Genomic DNA, 21,687 nt, shown 5'->3' with positions numbered 1-21,687 from the left:
CTGGGTCAAATGATGGTTCCATTCCTAGTTTCTTAAGTAATCCCCCATTACTGATTTCCAGTGTGGTTGCACCAATTTGCACTCCACCAGCAATGTATGAGTGTACCATTTTCCCCATATCCTCAACAACATTTATTATGACTTGTGTTCTTGACGGTTGCTATCTTGAGTGGAATGAGATGAAATCTCATGGTAGCTTTAATTAGCATTACTCTAATTGCTGGAGATGTTGAACATTTTTACATATATTTGTTGAACATTTGTATTTTTTCTTATGTAATGTGCCTGTTCAATTTCTTTGCCCATTTCTTGATTGGGTTTCTTGGTTTGTTGGTGTTAAGGGGGGCAGGGAGAATGAAGAAACTTTAGATTGGGGCAAACACTTCTTAATAAAATTCTGGCAAATCATGTACAAAACCATTTTAAAAATGATAGTGTACCAAGATCAAGTGGGGTTCATCCCAGGGATGAAGTGTTGATTCAACATACAGAAATCAATAAACAAATCATCACATCAATAGACTTAAAGACAAGAATTATATGATCATCTCAATAGATGCAGAAAAAAACTTTTGACAGAATACAGCACACCCTCATGTTCAAAACACTAGAAAAACTAGGGATTGTAGGAACATACCTTAACATTGCAAAAGCTATCTATGCTAAGCCCAAGGCCAACATCATTCTGAATGGGAAAATATTGAAAGCATTTCTTCTAAGAAATGAGGATGCTCTCTTCCACCACTTTTGTTCAACATCATCCCTGAAACTCTAGCCAGAGGCAATTAGAAAAGTAAAGGTATACAAATAGGAAAAGAAGAACTCAAAATATCACTGTTTGCCAATGACATTATTGTATATTTACAAGATCCAAAAATTTCTACCAGAAAATTTCTAGAACCTATAAATGAATTCAGCCAAGTAGCAGAGTATAAAGTAAACACCCATAAATGACATGCATTCCTATTCATTGGTGATGAACCCACTGAAAGAGAAATTAGGAAAACTATCCCATTCGTAACAACCTAAAAAATAAGAGAAAATATTTGTTAATCAATCTAATAAAAGAGGTGAAAGGTCTCTACAATGAAAACTATGGAACACTAAAGAAAGAAATTGAAAAAGGCCTTAGAAAATGGAAATATCTCCCATTCCCCTGGATAAGCAGAATTAACATTGTCAAAATGGCCATACTACCAAAAGTGTTATATAGATTTAATGCAATTCCTATTAAAATCCCAATGACATTCTTCATAGAAATAGCAAAAGCAATCATGAAATTTATTTAGAAAAATAAGAGACCCAGAATAGCCAAAACAATCCTTAGCAAGAAGAGTGAAACAGGAGGCATCACAATACCAGAACTTAAATTATACTACAGAACCATAGTAACAAAAATGGCATGGTGTTGGCACCAAAAGAGACACATAGGCCAGTGGTGCAGAAGAGAAGACACAGAGACAAACTCACATGAATACAGTTATATCATATTAGACAAAGGCACCAAAACATATATTGATGAAAAGACCTCTTCAACAAATGGTGCTGAGAAAACTAGAAATTCACAGGTAACAAAATTAAATTAAACCCCTATTTCTCACCCTGCACAAAACTCAAATCAAAGTGGATCAAGGACTTAGACTCTAGAACAGAGACCCTGTGCCTAATAGAAGAAAAAGTAGGCCCAAATCCCTACCATATCAACTTATAAACTGACTTTTAACAAGACTCCTAAAGCACAAGAAATAAAATCAAGAATTAATAAATGGGATGGAATCAAACTAAAAAGCTTCTTCACAGCAAAAGAAACAATTACATGAGGAGAGGGCCTATGGAATGGGAGAAAATCTTTACCACATGAACCTCAGATAGAGCATTAATCTCCAGGATATGTAAAGAACTCAAGAAATTTAACACCAAACAAACAAACAAACGAACAAACAAAAAACAACAAATGACCCAATCAATAAATGGGCTAAGGAACTGAACAGATACTTCACAGAAGAAGAAATATAATCAATCAACAAATTTAGGAAAAGAAGTTCAACATCTCTAGCAATTAGAGAAATGCAAATAAAAATTACACTGAGATAATATCTCCACTCAAAATGGCAATTATAAAGAATATTGGCAACAATAAATACTGATATGGATGTGAGGGAAAACATATTTTCATACATTGCTTTTGGGACTGCAAATTGGTGCAACTACTATAGAAAGCAGTGGAGATTCCTCAGAAAATTTGGAATGGAGCTACCATTTGACTCAGTTATCCCATTCCTGGGTTTAAAAGCAGCACCACTACAGTGACTCAGCCACATCAATGTTTATAGCAGCTCAATTCACAATAGCTAAACTATGGAACCAATCTAGGTGCCCTTCAACAGATGAATGGATAAAGAAAATGTGGTATATATGCACAGTGGAATATTACTCAGTCTTGAAAAAGAATGAAATTACGGCATTTGCAGGTAAATGGATGGAGCTAGAGAACATCATGCTAAACAAAATCCCAAGGAAGCAAAGGCCAAATGTTTTCTCCGAAATGCGATGATAATTCACAATAAAGGGGTGGGGCTAGGGAAGGATAAAGGTACTTAGGATTAGACAGAGTGGAGTAAAGAGAGGGGAAAGGGTATGGGGGCAGAAAGAACAGTGGAACAAATCAAATATTATTACCCTATGTGCATACATGATTACAAGACCAATGTAAATCTACATCATGTAAAACCAGAAGAATGAAGTTATACTCCATTTATGTATGATAAGTCAAAATGCATTCTACTATCATGTATAATTAGAACAAATAAAACTACAATTTTTTTCAAAATAATACATAAATTATGTATTTAAAAATACATAAATTCAGATTTTAAAAGCTGAATAAATTTTATATTATGAAAAACTAACCATACCAACTAATTTTACTATAGACCAAGAAAATGCTTCCTCCATGAATCCATGCTAGAATTCATTGAAATAGATAGCAAATGTTCCTTTCAATTCTTGATACCTTGGGTACTTTTGATAAGTAGTGTTTTTCCAATCCATTAAAGCAAAAGATTTTATTTAAGCTAAGATTCTGACTTCACATTTATCCTTATTCAATTTCAATTTATGAGTTCAAACATTAGTCCAAATGATCAACATGTTTTAGAACCTTGATTTCTATGTTTCTTAGCTCTGTATCATATGCAAATACAAAATTTTTACTTTCTACAGTCACTTGTTAAAATGGAAGAAAGATAGAGTTCTATAGAGAGCTTATCCTTCCACTAGGTCAATTAAAACTGTTCAAATAGCTATGGTACAATAGTACTATAACCCAAATCACATTTCTTTCCTTTATAAAAAAGCAGATCCATTAGAGTATATCAGGACTGGGTATTAAAAACTTCTAAGCCAACATGACTTATACTCTCTGTATAATAGCTTGGTCAAGCAGTCAACTGCTTCATGTAAAATGTGTGATATTGAGAAATTCTAAATCCTTCCTTTTCAATAAAGTCCAATTTTTTTTAGGATAGTTCTGTACAAAACTTGTCTCTATATTCTTATAAAATTTGTATCCTAGATTTGGCTCATAGATGGTAGTTTTGCCCCTCAGGGCCCTTCAGAATAAGTCTTTTACATAATCATCCTTTAAAGATTGGATAACAGTATAACTATGATTTTTCCAAGGATTATTTTTTCCTGGCTAAAAATTCTCAGTTGTTTTTATGAGATTTTCATATGATGTAATTTCAAGTCCTGTCACTATTTCAGACATGCTCCAAGTGACAATTCTTTCTTTAAAGTACATCACCTGTAACTGGGCAAATCATTATAGCTGTAGTCCTTCTGACACATACAAACACAAAGAACCAGGACAATTCAATTCATTGCAACCTAGGTGAATTTAATCCAACTTAACAAATAGGAATTAAGTACCCTAATAGCTACTGCTGACCCAGGGTTTACCTAATTTACTCCAGAATCAATCTAGGAATTTTTTTAATTGGTTGGACTCTGTTTAAAAAATTCTGTTTCTGATTAAGAGACCTCAAAGAAATAAAATGAAATGTAAAAGTGCTTTTTGTTTTTGATCCCAAGTCTCAATTCTTGAAAGAGACCACAATTAAAACTCTCATGAGGACCTTTTGCAAATTTTCTATGAATGCATATATGTAGCACTTGATCTATTTTCTTTTATTTTCATATAAATTGGATCATATACTTTCTCATCTGAAATTTGATTTTTTCACTTATCTTGCAGATACCCCAAGATAAGTGGAAAATGCAAATGAACAGACTCACTACTTTAAGCTGCTTTTAACATTCTCTAGTGTGACAGACATTTAGGTTGGTTCTAGTTCATAGACTTTTGTGCACCTTCGCACATTTTTCTGCACCATAAATCGTTGGAAGTTGAATTAGTGGACCTGAATGTACGTGTGCTGTTTACTTCAATAGAGATTGCCCAAGTAGAACTTACAAACATACACACACGAAGACACACACTTGATCTGCACTCCAGACATACTAATTCCAAATTTCAGGATGTATAGCAGTATAATACAGCATACCTTGTAGTATACAATTTTAAAAAATAAACTTGAAGTTCAGAGAAAGTTGAAAATCATTTTTAGAACTTATTCTCTGAAAATATGTTAAATCACATAAGTTTTTCTGTCAACTATAACAGTTGATTCACATTGAGACAACTATCAACTAACTAAGCCTTTTAGAGAGTAAATTTCTGTAAAGCCAAATCTCTTACATTTTCTATCTTTGTAATTGGTTTTATGTGCCATGAATATATGGTTTAGGATTTTTACCCATTATATTTCATCTGAATAGTTACTTTGAATCCATATTCTAAGAATATGTAGATTTTTTGTGACTAGATTCTTTCAGCTAATACATTTGCTTTATTCTATTTTTATTTTAAAATTCATGACAGGAAATCCATACTTTATTCAAATCACCAGTAAACCAGTGAAATGGACAAGAGCAGATCACTGCAGCCTACTAGTTAGCATGTATGCACTAATCAGTCATCTCAAGGTTTTTTTTTTTTTTATCAATTACAATTCAAATGAATTATACTGTCTTAAATTTTCATCTTTTCAAGAAGAAGACATGATATGTTAAAAAATAGTAGGATAAAAATTGTTGCCAAAGGCCTCCCTCCCCTCTATGAATATTGAAACATTTATCATTCTAGAGATCCTATCATTAATTCATGTATTGTATAAATATTTATTAAATATCCAAAATATACTGCCCTTCTGCTAGGTACAGGGGACGTAAGTAGAAGATGTTTTCTGTCAAGGTGCACAAACTGGGCTTACCACAATGTAGATGTTCTGTAAATACTGACTGGAAAACACCACTCTAGGATTTTCACTTAAGCAACCAATTAAATGACTAAGACACCAACAGAAAACTGGGAATGTTGAAGAAGTAGTGAGAGGAGGGTGTAAGAATCAGTAGTTATATTTTAGATGTCTTCTAGACCCTAGAGTGGAGATTTCAAAATGAAAATTAGATATGTGAGTCTGGTCTTTAGAGTTTTGATGTATAAAGAAACTTCTGAAAGTTATTAGTAAGTAGATTTTTAACACAATGGAATATTTGAAATAATAAACTGAAGACCCCCTAAAGACCATAAATAGTATAATTGTGGAGGTACATGTAATCCATCTATTGATGGGAAGATTCAATTTCTTAGTCATGATTCTCTAAAACTAAATACATTTAACATTTTAATTAAAAATTCTAATGTTGCTCATGACAATAAGTTGACTCTGAAAATTATATGAAAAATAAAAACTCAAATAACACCAAGAAGAAATAAAAATTTAATATAAAATCATAGTCAAGATATTTTGATACTATTGCAACAATAAGTTACCAGACCAATGGAACAAGAAGGAAAGTCTAGTATATTTTGAAACAGGGTGTTTGGTTTATCAATATTGTGCTTTAATTTGCTTGTCAACTTACATTTACATGTGGAACAATAGTAAAGAATATATACATGGCATGCATATAAGTTTGTGCGTGTGTGTGTTTGTGTGGGTGTGTACAAATAACATTTCACATTTCTAGGAAAGGTCACCTGTTTAATACATAATGGTGGCCTACTAGGTAGCATTTTGAAAAAATGTAATCCCTATGACACGTCACACATAAAAATAAATTGCATAAATGAATAAAGATCTAAATGGTGCCCTGCATGGTGATAAACAACTGTAATTTCAGCTACTCAGGAGGCGGAGGCAAGAGGATCACAAGTTCGAGACCAGCCTCAGCAATGTAGTGAAACCCTCAACAATTTGGTGAGACTTGTCTTAAAAAAGAATAAAAAAAGCTGGGGATATAGCTCAATGGTAGATCATCCTGGGTTCCATCTCCAGTATCATGCAAAATAACAATATTAATTACAATAATAATATTGATAAAGAAAAAGTAACTATTGAACTTTAGCCCATTATGCCAAGTTGCTCCTAGGTGTAAACACAAAGCAGAGTGCCCTTTCAGGGTCCTTCAGTTGTCCTGCAAAATGGGACTGCTATAGTTCCTCAGCCTTGGATAGCTTTCCTGACCCTCAAGGGACCAGCTCACCATGAGTTCTATGTCATTTATTGTTCCTGGTTGCCTTTCTGTGAACAATAAATTCGCCTTGCTTTAAAAAGAGAAAGAAAAAGTCAACTGTTGAATAACAATATTTCTATCTTGTAAAACTATATGACATTTTTGTTGGCAGATTATCTTAATTCCCAAAGCCACAAACTGGTGCACAGAGTAGATGCTCAATATTTATTAAAGGACTTAAAGATGAGTCATATATTGTATTAAAGTTCTTAAAATTCTGTTTAAAGTATTATTATAAAACTTAAAAGTCATATGTGACAGAATTTTTTTAACAAATTTAAGCATATTAATCATAAAAGACAAATAGTCCACCTAAAAACTGATAAAAGATATGTGTAATCACAGTTATTAGCCAGTCAATACATATTTGAAGAAAAAGTTCTAACTAATTATCAGAAAATTACAAATTAAAACCAATATTCATAATCTTCCAATTGAAAAGACATTTTAAAAAGTATCAAGTGTTAGTCATGGTATGGAAAGGTAAGAACTCTCACAGACTGTTGGTGGGAGCATAAGTGATTTTACTTCTTTGGAACCTTGTTCCAGTATTCTGTTTTCTATCAAGTCTCATAGAAAACTCACATTAGTTGGGAAATATTAGTTGCAGAGCAGATCTTACTTGTTAATAAACATTAAGTACAAAGCTCACTTGTTATTCAACATTAAGTCAAAGAAATAGTTTCCCTCACTGTTAACTTCAATTCTCTTTAGAAATCAAATTGTCAGCAACACAAATCAAGAATTTAGTACATGCTCTACTTTTATTAGAATAAGAATGTCAACATATGTCTGGAGATTTGATGTCCCTAATCACTGTTATATTTCACATTCTTACAACATTTGTGGTCTCTATTAGGAAATAAATATCCATTATTTTATGCCTCTTTTAAGACAAGGGTGTTTAAGATTGCCCTTTGTGTATTCTCAAGGCTACTGGTTATCTAGAAATAATTCCCTAACAATATATTGTTCTTTAGATTTTAAGAAACACCTTAATTACTGACAAGAAAACATTTCTGACTTCCTAGAAAATAATATAAAGTACTCTAAAGCAAAACAACTTACCTAAAGAAGTAGATTACATCATTTCAAATAGTAAAAATCTTGGGTAGAAGTTTTCTGTACCTTTATTGAAATTTTGTCAATATACTGTTTTGCCCCCTAAAACAACTACTGTTTTATAATAAATATGTACATAATATTTAGTCTCTGTTCATCTCTAAGAAGTTTTAACTAGATAACATCCTTTGGTGTTTAGAACATTATAAGATTCGTAATACATACTGTTGCCTTTCCCTTTTTCCTTCACTAGAGATAAAAGGAATTTAGCAAGATAGGCCAATGCATAAAGCTGTTTAATTATCAGGATTCAACATGTTATTTTTAATGGTTCTTACACATTTTCAGACTACTAGAAGATGTTTAACTTAGACTAACATCAAATCTCTCAGAATCATCTAAAAGAGCTGTAAGAAGTGGTTCCTTAGTTAAAAATCAACTTTGATGTTAGGACAATTCCATCTTCTGTGCTTAAAATAAATATTTAATATAGTCCCATATGTATAAAAATATGAAAAGTTATATCAAATTTTTGTAGGAAAGAGACACTGACTTAGTTATCATACCTGTGGGCACAGAGTTTCCAGGTGATTGGCTGCAATTCTGACTATTTTAATTCCATCTTCATTTGTTGACATGGAACAAGCAAGATTTGCCACCTTGAACAAAATTCAAAAGAATGAAAATTATTTTAGATCATCAAGGAAATGCAGAAATACTTGTTGTCCCAGAAAATTAAGAGTACACACATATTTGGTGAAAATACAGTGACAAACAGCATTCTCATAAATGTCACTGTTACCAGTTTTATGAAAAAAAATCAGAGAAACTATTAAAACACATAGCAACAAAGAGCCCTAGAGAATTACCTAAAACAAAAAGGAAATGCTGATGAATAAATCAGTAAACTTTACATGGTTCTTGATATCAACATCTAACCTATAATAAGATGCTCCGATGGAACAGGAAAAATAGTTTATGGATTGAATGCTAATACCTTCTTGGAATCTCAAATGATTGTGATTTACTTTAAGTTTATAATTGGTTTATTATTTCCCAGAGGTCTATTAAGCATACTTAAGTTGCATTAAGCATGACTGTATCTTATTCATGTTTTATTCAGTATCAAATATATTCCCAAGCCAGACAAATATAAGACAATTAAATACTTTTTCCTGTTCTTTATTTCCTACTATAATGTAATGGGCACTGTTTGACATTGTAGCAGTTGATTTGATTTAGGCATTAGTAACACCCAAATTTCTTTCATTTTATTCCTTCTGAAATTTACAGCCTTCCAGTGAAATGAATGTTCCTTTAAATAATTGCCATTATGTCCATTTCCTAAATGCAATATTTACAAATACTTCCATTATACCATAGACTAGTCATGGAAAGAGTGTGGTATCCTTTCCCCTTCCATTGAACTCCACTCTGGTTCTATAATCCTCTTGCTAGCATACTGAGGGATATAGAGGCAATGTTTTCTCTGATGTACAAAGCCAGTCATTATCTTCATCACTGCAGGGGGATAGTTTTTAAAAGGATAATTTCCCTACATTTCCACTGTCTCCATTTATTATTATATGTTTTAATATTTTGCAGTTTTTACTGTCCAAATTTCAAAATACATTCGATTGTAAAGACATTTTCACATTAGTTGCACACAGTGCAAATGAACAACAGACATAAATTGAGATCACTATTTTAAGAGTACCACAAAATTATCATTTAAATGGATTTACAGAATTTGCTTTTTTTATATTGTTGCTTTTAATATGTCAATAGTGAAATAACCCCTCAGTTTGAATTTACATATAATAAAATAACAAGCATACATTATTTAACTGTGGAAGGGCATTGTTCATTTTACTAATGTACAAGGAAATAGCTTACTTGAAAAGGTCTTTTGTTGGCTTGAAGGTCATAATGCCTCAACTTTCACATGTGACATATAATTAGCACATTTGTGAATTATCTGAAAAGGGCAACAGTTCCTCTGCCTCTCTATCCTACCCCCCAAACCTCATTCAGTGATATGAAACTTAACAGACTAATTGCTTCAGTATTACATTAATTTGCACCTCACTTGCAGAAAATACCTGTCGTAAATTTGAGCACTGTTTAAAGTTGTTTAAAGTATATATGTATATTACATATGTGTGTGTATATGTACATATATGTGCCTATATGTTTGCATGTATAAGTGTGTGCATGTTGTGTGTATTTATATACACACACATATATAATCATTCAATTCAAAGCAACTGAGTATTTCTTAATTCAGAGCTTAAAATTATAGATAACTCTCCCCATGTTGACATTCTTTTACTTTTTTAAAATATATTCTCTTACTCTTCTTTTCCCTTCTTAAAGTAGAATTTCTTGTTCTTGACATTTGCTGGCCATCATGTTTACTGCAATATAATTAAGTGACAAACATAACATGGAAATTATTCTAAATACAGTTTATGTTTTCTAAGAAAAACTATTTTTATAATATTATCAAATGAAAACACAACTAAAAGTTTTGTTTTCTACTCAACATTTTCTATTCAATTACTGACCATATTAATATTATTTGTCTTCATTTACTCAGTGCCTATGTGTATCTGAACTTCTCCCCCACCAAAGCTGTCCAATGTCAGCTAATCTAGGTAATCAAGTACTATTTCAAGGCATATGCAATTTTAATGATATTTTGTACAGCAAGGTTGAATTTAAAAGATAGTGTTATGGAAATGCAGAAAAGTTAAATGTCAGAAAAAAATTTACATTTCCAATGTGACTGATTTGAAACATTTTCCAAAGTCAGATCAGTGTGAGAATGAAAGCCAAATTTCTTCCCTAATAATTCTTCCTAAAGTTTGTGTGGCTTTTCAGACAATCAAGTATGTTTCCAAACATAGTATGAAGTAAATCCCTACTTGTCAAAGAAAATAGCATGCAAATAAAATATTTAGTAAATTAATTTGTACTATTTTGACATCTGACACCTTGTATTTATATACCTATGACTATGTTTGAAAAATTTGGATAAAACTTCGCTATATAACAGATCCTCATAATAATCTTCTGCCAACTAGGGGAATCTAAGGAAGTTTTGGAGACTCACAGATATGGGTTTGAATCTGATACCTGGTATCCCTGACCATACATGAACTTCGATTCACCATCTACTGATCAACTAATAGGGGGAAAAACACCTTCTCTCTCCTAAAGGTTTTGAAGAATTAAAACCTTAGGAACTTAAAGAAATTGAGCAAAATATCTAATTCAAGAGCCACAAATTCAAATGCTTTCAAAACCCATACAGGGAGGAGAAGATGGCAGATTAAAGAAAGGAAGCACATACCAGCAGTTCCTTAGCACCAGATTTACAAAACAGGAAGACTGCTCCTCACTGAGTAACTAAGGAATCTCCCTGAAACTTAATACTGAACTGTAAAAAAAATTCATATACCTACAGAAAGTTGGTAACTTGGACATAAGAAATTATACCTTAGAGACGCCAGCCTTGGCTACCAATGGCAGCAAAAGAGCAGAGCAGGGAGTACAGACAAAAGAGACATGTGCACAGCAGATTTTAAAAAAAATTAAAAATAAAGAAAAACTGATTTGGAGAAACCTATGATTTACAGAGGAGGGCTGATTTTAATAGACACAGAACTGGCAGGGAAAGGGTCTCAGTGAAAAACAAATCTAAGGTGGTCTACCTGGGCAAAAGCTTTCTGTGGGGGCTGCACAGAATGCCCTCCAGGTGTGTGGCAAGGAAAGCACTTTGAGGGCAGTCCTCTGTGGGAAGTTCTCCATTGGCGCTGTGCAGAAAGCCCTCTGCAGGAGTGAAACAGGCTGGCAGGTGAGGAAAATGTTCCCAGGCACTGAATACTGTCCCTGTGTAGTTTGTGCAGCTGTGAACAGAGACAGGGGTTTGGGAACTCGTGAAGGAAATTCTCAGCAGCCAATGCAAAACTTCCCAGAGGGTGCCTGAACCAGAGAGACTGAAACAGGAACAAAGAAAAATTTTCCTCGCTCATCCCACCTCTGTATCCCAAGGGAGAAAACTCACATAATTCTTGGCACCCCGTAAGAACTGCTGCAAGATGCTCACTGGGGCCACACAATTGCATCTGCACTCTAGGTGGACACTAGAAATTCACAACCATAGTGGCGAAGGTTACAGGGTTATTTGGTATGACCTGAAAATGGATTTCACCAGAAGTCTCAGGTTGTAGTTAAAATTTCAAAATCCCACCAACAGAGATCCAAAACTCACCCAAGCCCAAATCCCAACAACCTGAAACAAATTTAGAATTTTGTGTCATCCCTGCTATAGGGTTACACAATTTGTCAGGACTCCTGTCTATCCCATCCGATGCTGGAACATTGGAAGCTAAAAACTACTACATCTGGCTGGTAGCTAGGTGAGAAACACAAAGGCAGTCGCCAAAAATAGAGAATCAAAATTAAAAAATGAAAATCCACCCCTGCCAACAGATTTGACCACAGCAGTTCAACAAGCTCTATACCCCTCATTAAGATTCTTTTTCTTCTTTTCTTTTCCTTTCTTCTTTTTTTTATTTCTTTTTTCTCAATATTTCTATTTTTTCTCTTTTTAAATTTTAAAATTTTCAATCAATATTTTAAAATAATTGTATTGTATTATTCTTCACTATTTTCCATTATGCATGATTCTGTGTGCATGTGAATGTACATCTGTAGTTGCAATCGCTCTCACTGTGTGATAGATTTATATATATTTGTTATACACATATAACTTTATTTACACATTAATAGTTTCTCCATGTGTTCATTATTTAGCCTAAAGTAGATTTAAGTGGAGTGCAATTATATGAGGGTTCAAGTTGTTTTGATTTTATATTTGCTGGTTCTGGGCCCTCCTGTCTCTCCTTCCTCACTGTCTTCCCTAGTAAGAGCCAAACTATCCCTTCTATTCTCTTTTTTATTACTTTCTATTAACTTTTTATTCCTCTTTCTCTACAACTTATATATACTACCTATCTCCTGCCACTCTTCTGATCACTTTTTCAAACACTTCAAACTTTTTCTTGCTTTCCCATTCTCTTTTCTCTTAAGAAACTGTAATTCCAGTAAATAATAGAAATTATATAGTTTATATAGTACCTACCCTATTCACATTGTTGTGATTATTAATGAAGTGGCCAACATAGTAGACATCTATTGTTGAATGACAGATATAGTTCATATTATTTTATTGTTGGTACTAATGTTAAATGCTGACCCCACCATTCCTATGTAGGTGGCAATCAGTATTATAGATGTCAAAGGAAACACCAGATATTTAATGCTGTACATCTGTTGCTGAAATTAGTGCTGTTCCTGCTTTCATCCTGCAAAGACGGGCTAGAAAGAGAATTTTTTTAGTGGTTGATGGACCTTTATTTTGTTTATTATTTATACATGGTGCTGAGAATCAAACCCAGTGCCTCATACATGCTAGGCAAGCACTCTACCACTGAGCTAAAACCCCAACCCTGAGACTGGAACACTTTAAGATCATAGAATAGAGATTCTACTTCCATGAAAGTTCATATCTCAACCAAATAACAGTGAATCTCACCCCATACATGATCTAGCCCCACCTGAGCCTTAACCTTATTCCAACACAAAGATCTGAGGAGAAAAAAAATACAAACCAACAACCAGTACCCCAAAAAGAATAATCATAGAGGGACCTCAGCTCCCACCCCTTGAAACTTACTCACATATCAAAAATAGAGAGAAGTCCATTCCAGAACAAGTAAGACAATTACACACAAAAGGACACATGTAAAGGGGAAAAGAAAATGAGGATGTGGAATCCATCTCAATTGATGGCCAAGTCTAAAACCTATAAAAATATGAGGATAAACAAATCTCGCCCCCAAATTCAAAAATCCTCCTATTAAGGATCCCACTGACATTGAAAATGATGAAATCCCAGAAAAAGTTTATAAAAAATGGATTCCTAAAGTATTCAACGGACTAAAAGTACATCTAAGAATGAATTAAGAGAGCAAATACAGAAGATGAAAGATCACTTCAATAAAGAAATGAAAACATGAAAAGAAACCTAACTTAAAATTCACTTGAAAGCATCACTAAGAGTTTAGATTGTATAGGAATTAGAACTTCAGACTTTGAAGACAGAAAACCATGCAATGAAGAGAGGGTATATGAATTTGTGTACATAGAATGAAATAAAAGGGGAAATAGTGGCAGCACATGATCAGACTATACAAGAACTCTGGGACAACATCAAGAGACCAAACCTGAGACTTGCAGGGAGAATAGAAAATGGAGATACATGCCAAAGACGTTAAGAGCATTTCAATTAGATCATTACAGAAAACTTTTTTTTTCCATATTAGAAATGAGATGGACATCCATATAGAGAAGACAGGACCCCAAATAGACCTAATCTAATAAAAATTTCCCTAAGATACATCATAATGAAAATGCCTGACATATAAAATAAGAAAAAAACATTAAAAGTTGCAAGAGAGAAACACCAGGTCACATTTAGAGGCAAACCAATAGCGCTCGTGTCTGATTTTTTAGATCAGACGCTGAAATCAAGGGGAACCTGGAATAAGACATTCCATAACACTAAAAACAAACAACTGCCAGCCAAGCCTGCTATAACCACCAAAACTCAGTTTCAAATTTGAGGGGGAAATAAAAAACGTTCCATGAAAAGTATAATTTGAAATCTTAGAGTTGTTTTAATTTGCAGTTCTCTAATTACTAGAGATTTTGAACACTTTTTCATATTAATCATTTGTATATCTTTTTTTGTAAAGTGTCTATCCAGTCCCTTGGCCCATTTATGGATTAGGGTCTTTGTATTTTTGGTGCAAAGTTTTATAAGTTCTTTATAGATTTTGGAGATTAGTGCTATTTCTGAAGTGTGTGTGGAAAAGATTTTCTCCCACTCTGTAGGTGCTCTTTTCACATTATTGTTAGTTTGAATCCATCCCATTTATTGATTCTTACTTTGATTTCTTGCACTTTGGGAATCTTGTTAAGGAAAACTGGTCCTAAGCCAACATGATGAAGATTTGGGCCCACTTTGTCTTCTATTTGGTGCAGGGTCTCTGGTCTAATTCCTAAGTCTTTGATCCACTTTAAGTTGAGTTTTATGCAGGGTGAGAGGTTTAATTTCCTTTTATTGCATATGAATTTCCAGTTTTCCCAGCACCATTTGTTGAAAAGGCCATCTTTTCTCCATTGTATGTTTTTGGTTCCTTTGTCTAGTATGAGGTAACTGTATTTATGTGGGTTAGTCTCTGTGTCTTCTATTCTGTATCATTAGTTTACCTATTTTGATGCCAATACCATGCTGTTTTTGTTACTATTGCTCTGTAGTATACTTTAAGGTCTGGTATTGTGATACATCCTGCTTCACTCTTCTTGCTTACAATTGCTTTGACTATTCAAGATCTTTTATTCTTCCAAATTAATTTCATGATTACTTTTTCTATTTCTATGAGGAATGTCATTGGGATTTTAATTGAAATTATATTGAATTTGTTTAGCACCTTTGGTAGAATGACCATTTTGACAATAATAATTCTGCTTATCCAAGAACATGGGAAATCTTATTAAGAACACAAGCAAAAACAAGTGTTAGCATGGATGTGGTGGGAAAGGCACACTTGTATATTGCTGGTAGAGTTGCAAATTGGTGCAGCCACTCTGGAAAGCAGTATGGAGATTTCACAGAAAACTTGGAATGGACCCACCTTTTGACTCAATTATCCCACTCCTTGGTTTATACCCAAAGGACCTAAAATTAGCATACTACAATAATGCAGTCACATCATTGTTTATAGCAGTTTAACTTCGAGTTATGTACATTACCTGTGTCTTCTAATCAAATCTCTTTCTACTCGCATAGATTAAGGTCATTATCTCTTGTCTGCAAATAGAAAGCCTGATTATTAGTAGTGAGCCAGAAACTTACATAGACAAAAAAAAGTACTAATTTCAAGTCGTTATGCTTATCAGAATTAAAAGTTGGAAATTCAGAACAATAGTCATTTCTGTGGAACACATCTTTTAATTAAATATCTGCCTCTGGATTTGGGCAACTTGCACTTCCTAGTTAGTGTCAGATGCAAAAGCAAAGAAGGAGCTATTTGTTTTATTTTGTGCACACTTAGATAAATGGGTTTACACGTCTTCTTTTGAATGTCTAACTCTTAAATGTTTATTAAGCCATGTTACATATCGGGAACTAAGGACTATCTAATTCTTAAAGAAAATAATCATTTTTAGTTTATCTTTCTGTAAAATGTTCATTCTCTGTGAAAACTTCACTTATATCCTCTTTCAAAATCATATCTATGTTTCAGACTTGGATCAAGAATTATCTCTTCTCAGATATTGAAGAATAAGAATTCCTACCTCTACTTCCCACACTCATAATTATAGCACATCCTCATTCTTCCTAAGCTCACTTATGCCTATCGGATGATGAGTTTGGTGGGCAAAGACAGAAATGTATCTTTTTTCAGCTTTTCATCATGCAAAGTACCCTGAAAATAGTACGTGTAGTCATGTAAGCAAATAAAAATAATAGTTTATCTTTATCCATCTGTTTCTGAATCATCATGAATACAAATTATTTTCTTTTGTGTTGAAACTAATACATTAAATGAATTGTATCTTTTAAAGTCTTGTTCATTGGAAGCTATCTTTTTCTCCATTAAAATGTTTCTCATTATCCATAATATGAATATAAAGGTAAGTATCAGTGGTTTATTTTATGGAGGAAAAACAGTCAATTAAAGAAAGTCTTTGGGTTATTAAACTCAATTTCCTTAAGCTGATTTCAGTTTGACTGTATTTGTTCTTTGGGAATATCAAGATTTGACAAATTTGTAGCAGACAAATGAATACAGCAAAAACTCTGTATAAAGATGTAGAAAGGATCTAGCTAATATAGGTTCTATATTTTTAACTTGGTATTTTCAAAGCAATTTGTGCTTCTTTCTGAACTTAGGAATGAAGGCTCACAGAAGTTTGTGAAGAAGTATAAAGAAGGGAAAGAGAGGTCTATGTGCCTTGGACACATTATTAACAGCAAAATTTGAAAGTTACTGGCTAAAATACCAGTGGAAGGAACACTAAAAGTCCTTTGAATTTGTAGATTATCAAGAGTTAGACTAGATAATTTGAGTTTAAGATGCCTTTGAGATGTGCAAGTAGACGTTACCGATACCAGAGAAGATGTTAATTAGGAAGTAACTAGTTCACTAGTGGTATATTTGTCCATTAATATATAGGGAATAAATATTCTTAGAAGCTATCTATGATACCAATATTATTAGGTATACAGAAGTGGATAATCCTGAGACATAGAAAAGGTGGCCAGAAATAGAGGATATGCCGAACAGTATCGTGATGTCATTGAGACCAAGAAAAGAGGTTTCAAGATGTTATCAAATACCAAATGCTGAGAAGTCCAAATGCTGGAAAATATGAATCAATTCAGCCACACAGAGAGCCATGCTAATCATTGTTAGTGTCTTTGGCTGAAATGATGGTCATACTAGCCTTGCATGGACAGAGGACTATGCAGTTGTCAAGGTAACTCCATGAATCTTGTGATTCAAAGCAGAGAGCAACAGGTTTCCTGGACAATGCACACTTATTCATTCTCACTTATCTAGATACAAATTTATACCCCAAACCCACATATCCATTTCTTAGGATTTCACCTCTTAATAATTTCTTGAATCATATACTCTTTTTAAATCTTTCATCATAGTCAAGCTAACAATCAATCTTTTAAAACCTTTACTCTTGTCTCCAGTTTTAGCTATTTTTTGGTCAGGAATTGTGCTTTTGTATTATATGTTCAGCATAGTGCAGTCAACAAATTTTTTCAAATAACTTGATTCTCCCTTCACTATATTATCCCCATATCATACCCCCTTCCTATAACATTCTGTATAGTCTGGCTCAAGACTTATTTTGCATAGTTCTTCTACTTCCTTTAATTTAGCTCTATAAAGCTACTTTGAGATACCAATGTTTATTTTAGCCAGATTTTTCACTGCTGTGACTAAATGACCTGACCAAAACAATTGTACGGGAGGAAAAGTTTATTTGGAGGCTTATGATTTCAGAGGTCTTAGTCCATAGAGAGCAGGCTCCATTCCTCAGGGCTCAAGGTGAGGCAGAACATCATGATTATAAAGTGTGGCAGAGGGAATCAGCTCACATGGTGATCAGGAAGCACAGAGAGGTCTCCAGTTGCTAGATACAAATATATACCCCAAAGCACACCCAAATTCCCAATTCCTCCAGCCACACCCTACCACTTCTTACTACTCTGTTAATCCCAATAAGGGGATTAATTCACTGATTGGGTTGAGACTCTTCCAACATAATCATTTCTCCTCTGAACCTTTTTCATTGTCTCACATTGTGAGCATTTTGGGGACACCACATTTAAGCCATAATAAAGTTTCTTTCTGTTAAATTAAATTTGCTTTTCTAGCCTGCAGTGCTTTCTCTCTTCCGTACTGCCATCTTATACCACTTAGACCTGTTTAATGGCTATACATCAGATATCTCTTTAAAAGTAATTCCTTGAAAAGTTTTTCACTGATATCATATACCCAATTCCAAGGAGCTCTACCTACCTAAGAAAGGCTTTTCCTTCTGAGCATGATTCTCAGTTTATAATTATATATTCACTGGAGAGTTTATTTGGTTAGTGCCCATTTTCCTCACTTACAAATATGTCTTTTTGTCTCATCATTTAATCCACAGTGCCTATTATCTGACTTATGATAGCCAAACAATAAATAGTTTTTCAGTGAATGATTCAATGAATGGATGCATAAGCCAGAAGGCTTAATAATGTACCATCTTAGAAGAAGATGATATGAATTGAGAAAGAGAAATGGGGTTTGAAGGGAAAAAACAGCAGCAGGAAATCAGGACAAGAGAAAAAGGAGGATGAAATTTCCTTTTGAAATTCATTGCAATATTCCACAAAGGCTTATACAGCTGGACTTCAAAGAAAAGTAACACATTTTTCTTCTGCTCTGGCCATCATACTTAACACGGCTTGGGGAGTAGCTTCTTTCAAGTTTTACTTTCACTTAAGATATCAGATTGAGAACTACTGCATAGCTCCCAATTTAGCTTTTAATTTATTTATTTTTAATCAAGTAAAATAACTCTTCAAAGGGCCCAAGCTGGCTGCCAAATGCTGGTGCGTGTGGCAGATGGAAAGAGGCGTAGTAAGTCCTGTCAACGAACCCCAGAGTTTAGTGTTGTTTTCGTTTTTCTTTTCTTTCTTTTTTTTAGAACATAATATATGCTTTGCTTCTAAGAAATCCCAGCTCAGAGACCTAGGATTGAGTCTGAAAATTGCAGAAGAGGATCTGTGATTTCCCAAAGTTGGCATCCAAGTGACCTCTTGCTAAACAAGTCAGTGTTTTATTTCTCCTGGTGGAAGAGTGCTATTCTGCTGCCCCTGGTAGCAACAAGAAATAATCATGACTTAGATGGGTTCTATAGAATATTTAACCAATAGAATTGTGCTATGAAATTACCTAGCAAGGTACAGGGAACAATTTTATTGAATAACAAATATTGAGTATGCACCTATTATGTGGGCTAGGAACTTTCAGAAAGATCAAAGTCAAAGACACTAGAAATAAACTGCAAGAAGCACAATCTAATTAAAGGGACATGGGAAAGGGTCAGTCCCTAAAAACAAAATCTTCAAGTACAATGGGAAGTTAGAGGTAAGTTAACCTCATAGAACGAGTATAGTCAGAGTGTCTCATTAAGACAAATTATTACCAAGGAACTTCAAGTTTTCTTAACTTTGCATTTCAAATTACCCTACAAGCTTTATAAATCCTAAATTACACAATCCTTTCTCTGATAATTTGTTTAATCGAATTTACCTCTTTATCTTTGGATATTATATTAGTCAGCTTTTCATCATTGTGATGCAAAGACCTGACAAGAACAACTTAGAGAAGCAAATGTTGATTTGGAGGTCAAGGATTCACAGGTTTAGTCAATGGTTTGCTGACTCCAATGCTCTCAACCTATAGTGAGGTGGAAGGGCATTGAGGAAAAAAGCTGCTCAGCTCATAGCAGACAGGAAGCAGAGAAAGGAAGGGGCCATGGGACATGTTCCAGTGACCTACTTCCTTTAGCCATGTCTCCATCTGCCTACAGTTACCACCATTCAAATTATCAATCCATCAAATAAATAAGTCCACTGAGATTATAGTTCTCATAATCTAATCATTTTACCTCTGAATATTCCTGCATTGCTTAACATGTGAGTTTTGTGGGGGACATCAAAGATCTAAGCCAAAATTTATCTTTCTGTAAGATGAAGAACAGATTGATTTTATTTTTAAACCCTCTTCCCTTTCAATCATTGTGCTTTACTTCATATGTAAGTGATAACAAAATTAGGGGGCAGAATTATCATGGGAGTTTTTCATTAAAACAAATTTATAAATAAAATATTAGTTAAATACAATTGTGTAATAAGAGAACAGTAGTAGAGCAAGACAATGTATCTGTAGGAACAAAAAAAGTGTGTCATGACTAGGAAATACAAAAAAAAATTCCTTGTTTTACTATATTTCATTAGATTTTGGAAAAGTTTTGGTAGTAATGTTATGCCTATTCATATTAAAGCATGGACTACAAATAGAAGGACTCATTCTTTTCTTAAAACAAGAAAAATTCCAGAAATTTACAGTATATATCATGTTCAAAAGTCAAGATAAAAATAAATAATTCCATTATTACTAAGATTAATTAATATTTAACTCAGGATTTTAGTCAATGTGAATGAACCTAAAAAATAAATTATAAATTTCATAAAGAAAGAGGAAATCATGATTTTTATTCCCAGGCAACAAAATTGTCTACTTAAGGATTGCAAGATTATCTGAAATGTTATTGATATTACCAACTGTTAGTAATGTTGACTTAAATAGGGTAAGTAATATAAACCATTTTTCCATATATCAAATAGAATCAAAATAAGAATATTAATAAAATTTCTCTGACATAATAGCAACCAGTTATATAAATTTCATAACAACATATACCTACTAAGAAATGGGAACAATTATAGGTATATTAACCTAATCTTTTAGTATTAAATTTTACTTATACAAAAGACAAAATTTTACTTATATAAAAGAAGGGTTGAAAGAATAGGTAGAAATATCATATTCTTGCATGGGAAAACTCAATATTATAAACTAAAATGCCAACTCTCACTAAATTTGTCTCTTGAGTTAAAGGTCTATGTTGAATTTAGATTACTTTTAATGTACATCCGGAAGAATATGTGAAAGGCAAGCAAAGAAGAATAACAAAATATTGAAGGAAAGTATGACATACCAGTAATTAAGCCACAAAAATACAGTGTTTCTCAGATTAATGAGAAACAATGTTGATGATGGCCCAATTGACTACTTCAGTGAGAGAAGTTCAATGTTGGTAAAAATACCGGATTACTTACTATATAAAAAATTTGAAATGTCATAATATTGAAAGTATGTAAAGTAGAAACATAAAAGATGGACCAAAATGTTTTATATACAACAAAACTTATCATCCACAGGTATAGATAGCTTCTAAACATCAATAAGGAAAAGACAACACTAAAAATGGAAAGATATTTAAATAGATACTTTACATGAGAAATAAAATGACCAATGAATACATGATAAGATTCTCAATCTACCTCTTAACCAACTAAATGTGAGTAAAACAAGAAATTGATTTGGTTGCCAGACTAACAACATTTTAAAAGTTTAATATGTACAGTATTGCTAAGGGAATGAGGAAGAAATTGGAAGGTAAATGGCCAACCTTTCTGAAGGCAACTTAGCTTCCTGTATGGAAATTGAAAATGTGCATAACTGAAGCAATAAGATTTAATGTAATCTGTCCTTC

At 33.2% G+C, this 21,687-nt stretch overlaps 1 protein-coding gene across 3 annotated transcripts in view; it reads right to left on the bottom strand.

Annotated features, from left to right (window-relative positions):
- CTNNA3 (catenin alpha 3) overlaps positions 1-21,687 on the bottom strand; it is a 1,874,587-nt gene that overhangs the window by 737,546 nt on the left and 1,115,354 nt on the right. For all 3 annotated transcript variants that reach the window (XM_079135772.1, XM_079135773.1, XM_079135774.1), the window contains exon 10: positions 8,268-8,360. In XM_079135772.1, the coding sequence (XP_078991898.1) occupies positions 8,268-8,360 (93 nt within the window). The remainder of the gene's footprint in view (positions 1-8,267; positions 8,361-21,687) is intronic.

The sequence above is a fragment of the Sciurus vulgaris genome, assembly GCF_902686455.1.
Source record: "Sciurus vulgaris genome assembly, chromosome: 4".
NCBI classification, from domain to species: Eukaryota; Metazoa; Chordata; class Mammalia; order Rodentia; family Sciuridae; genus Sciurus; species Sciurus vulgaris.
This window is presented reverse-complemented; position numbering and strand designations above follow the sequence as displayed.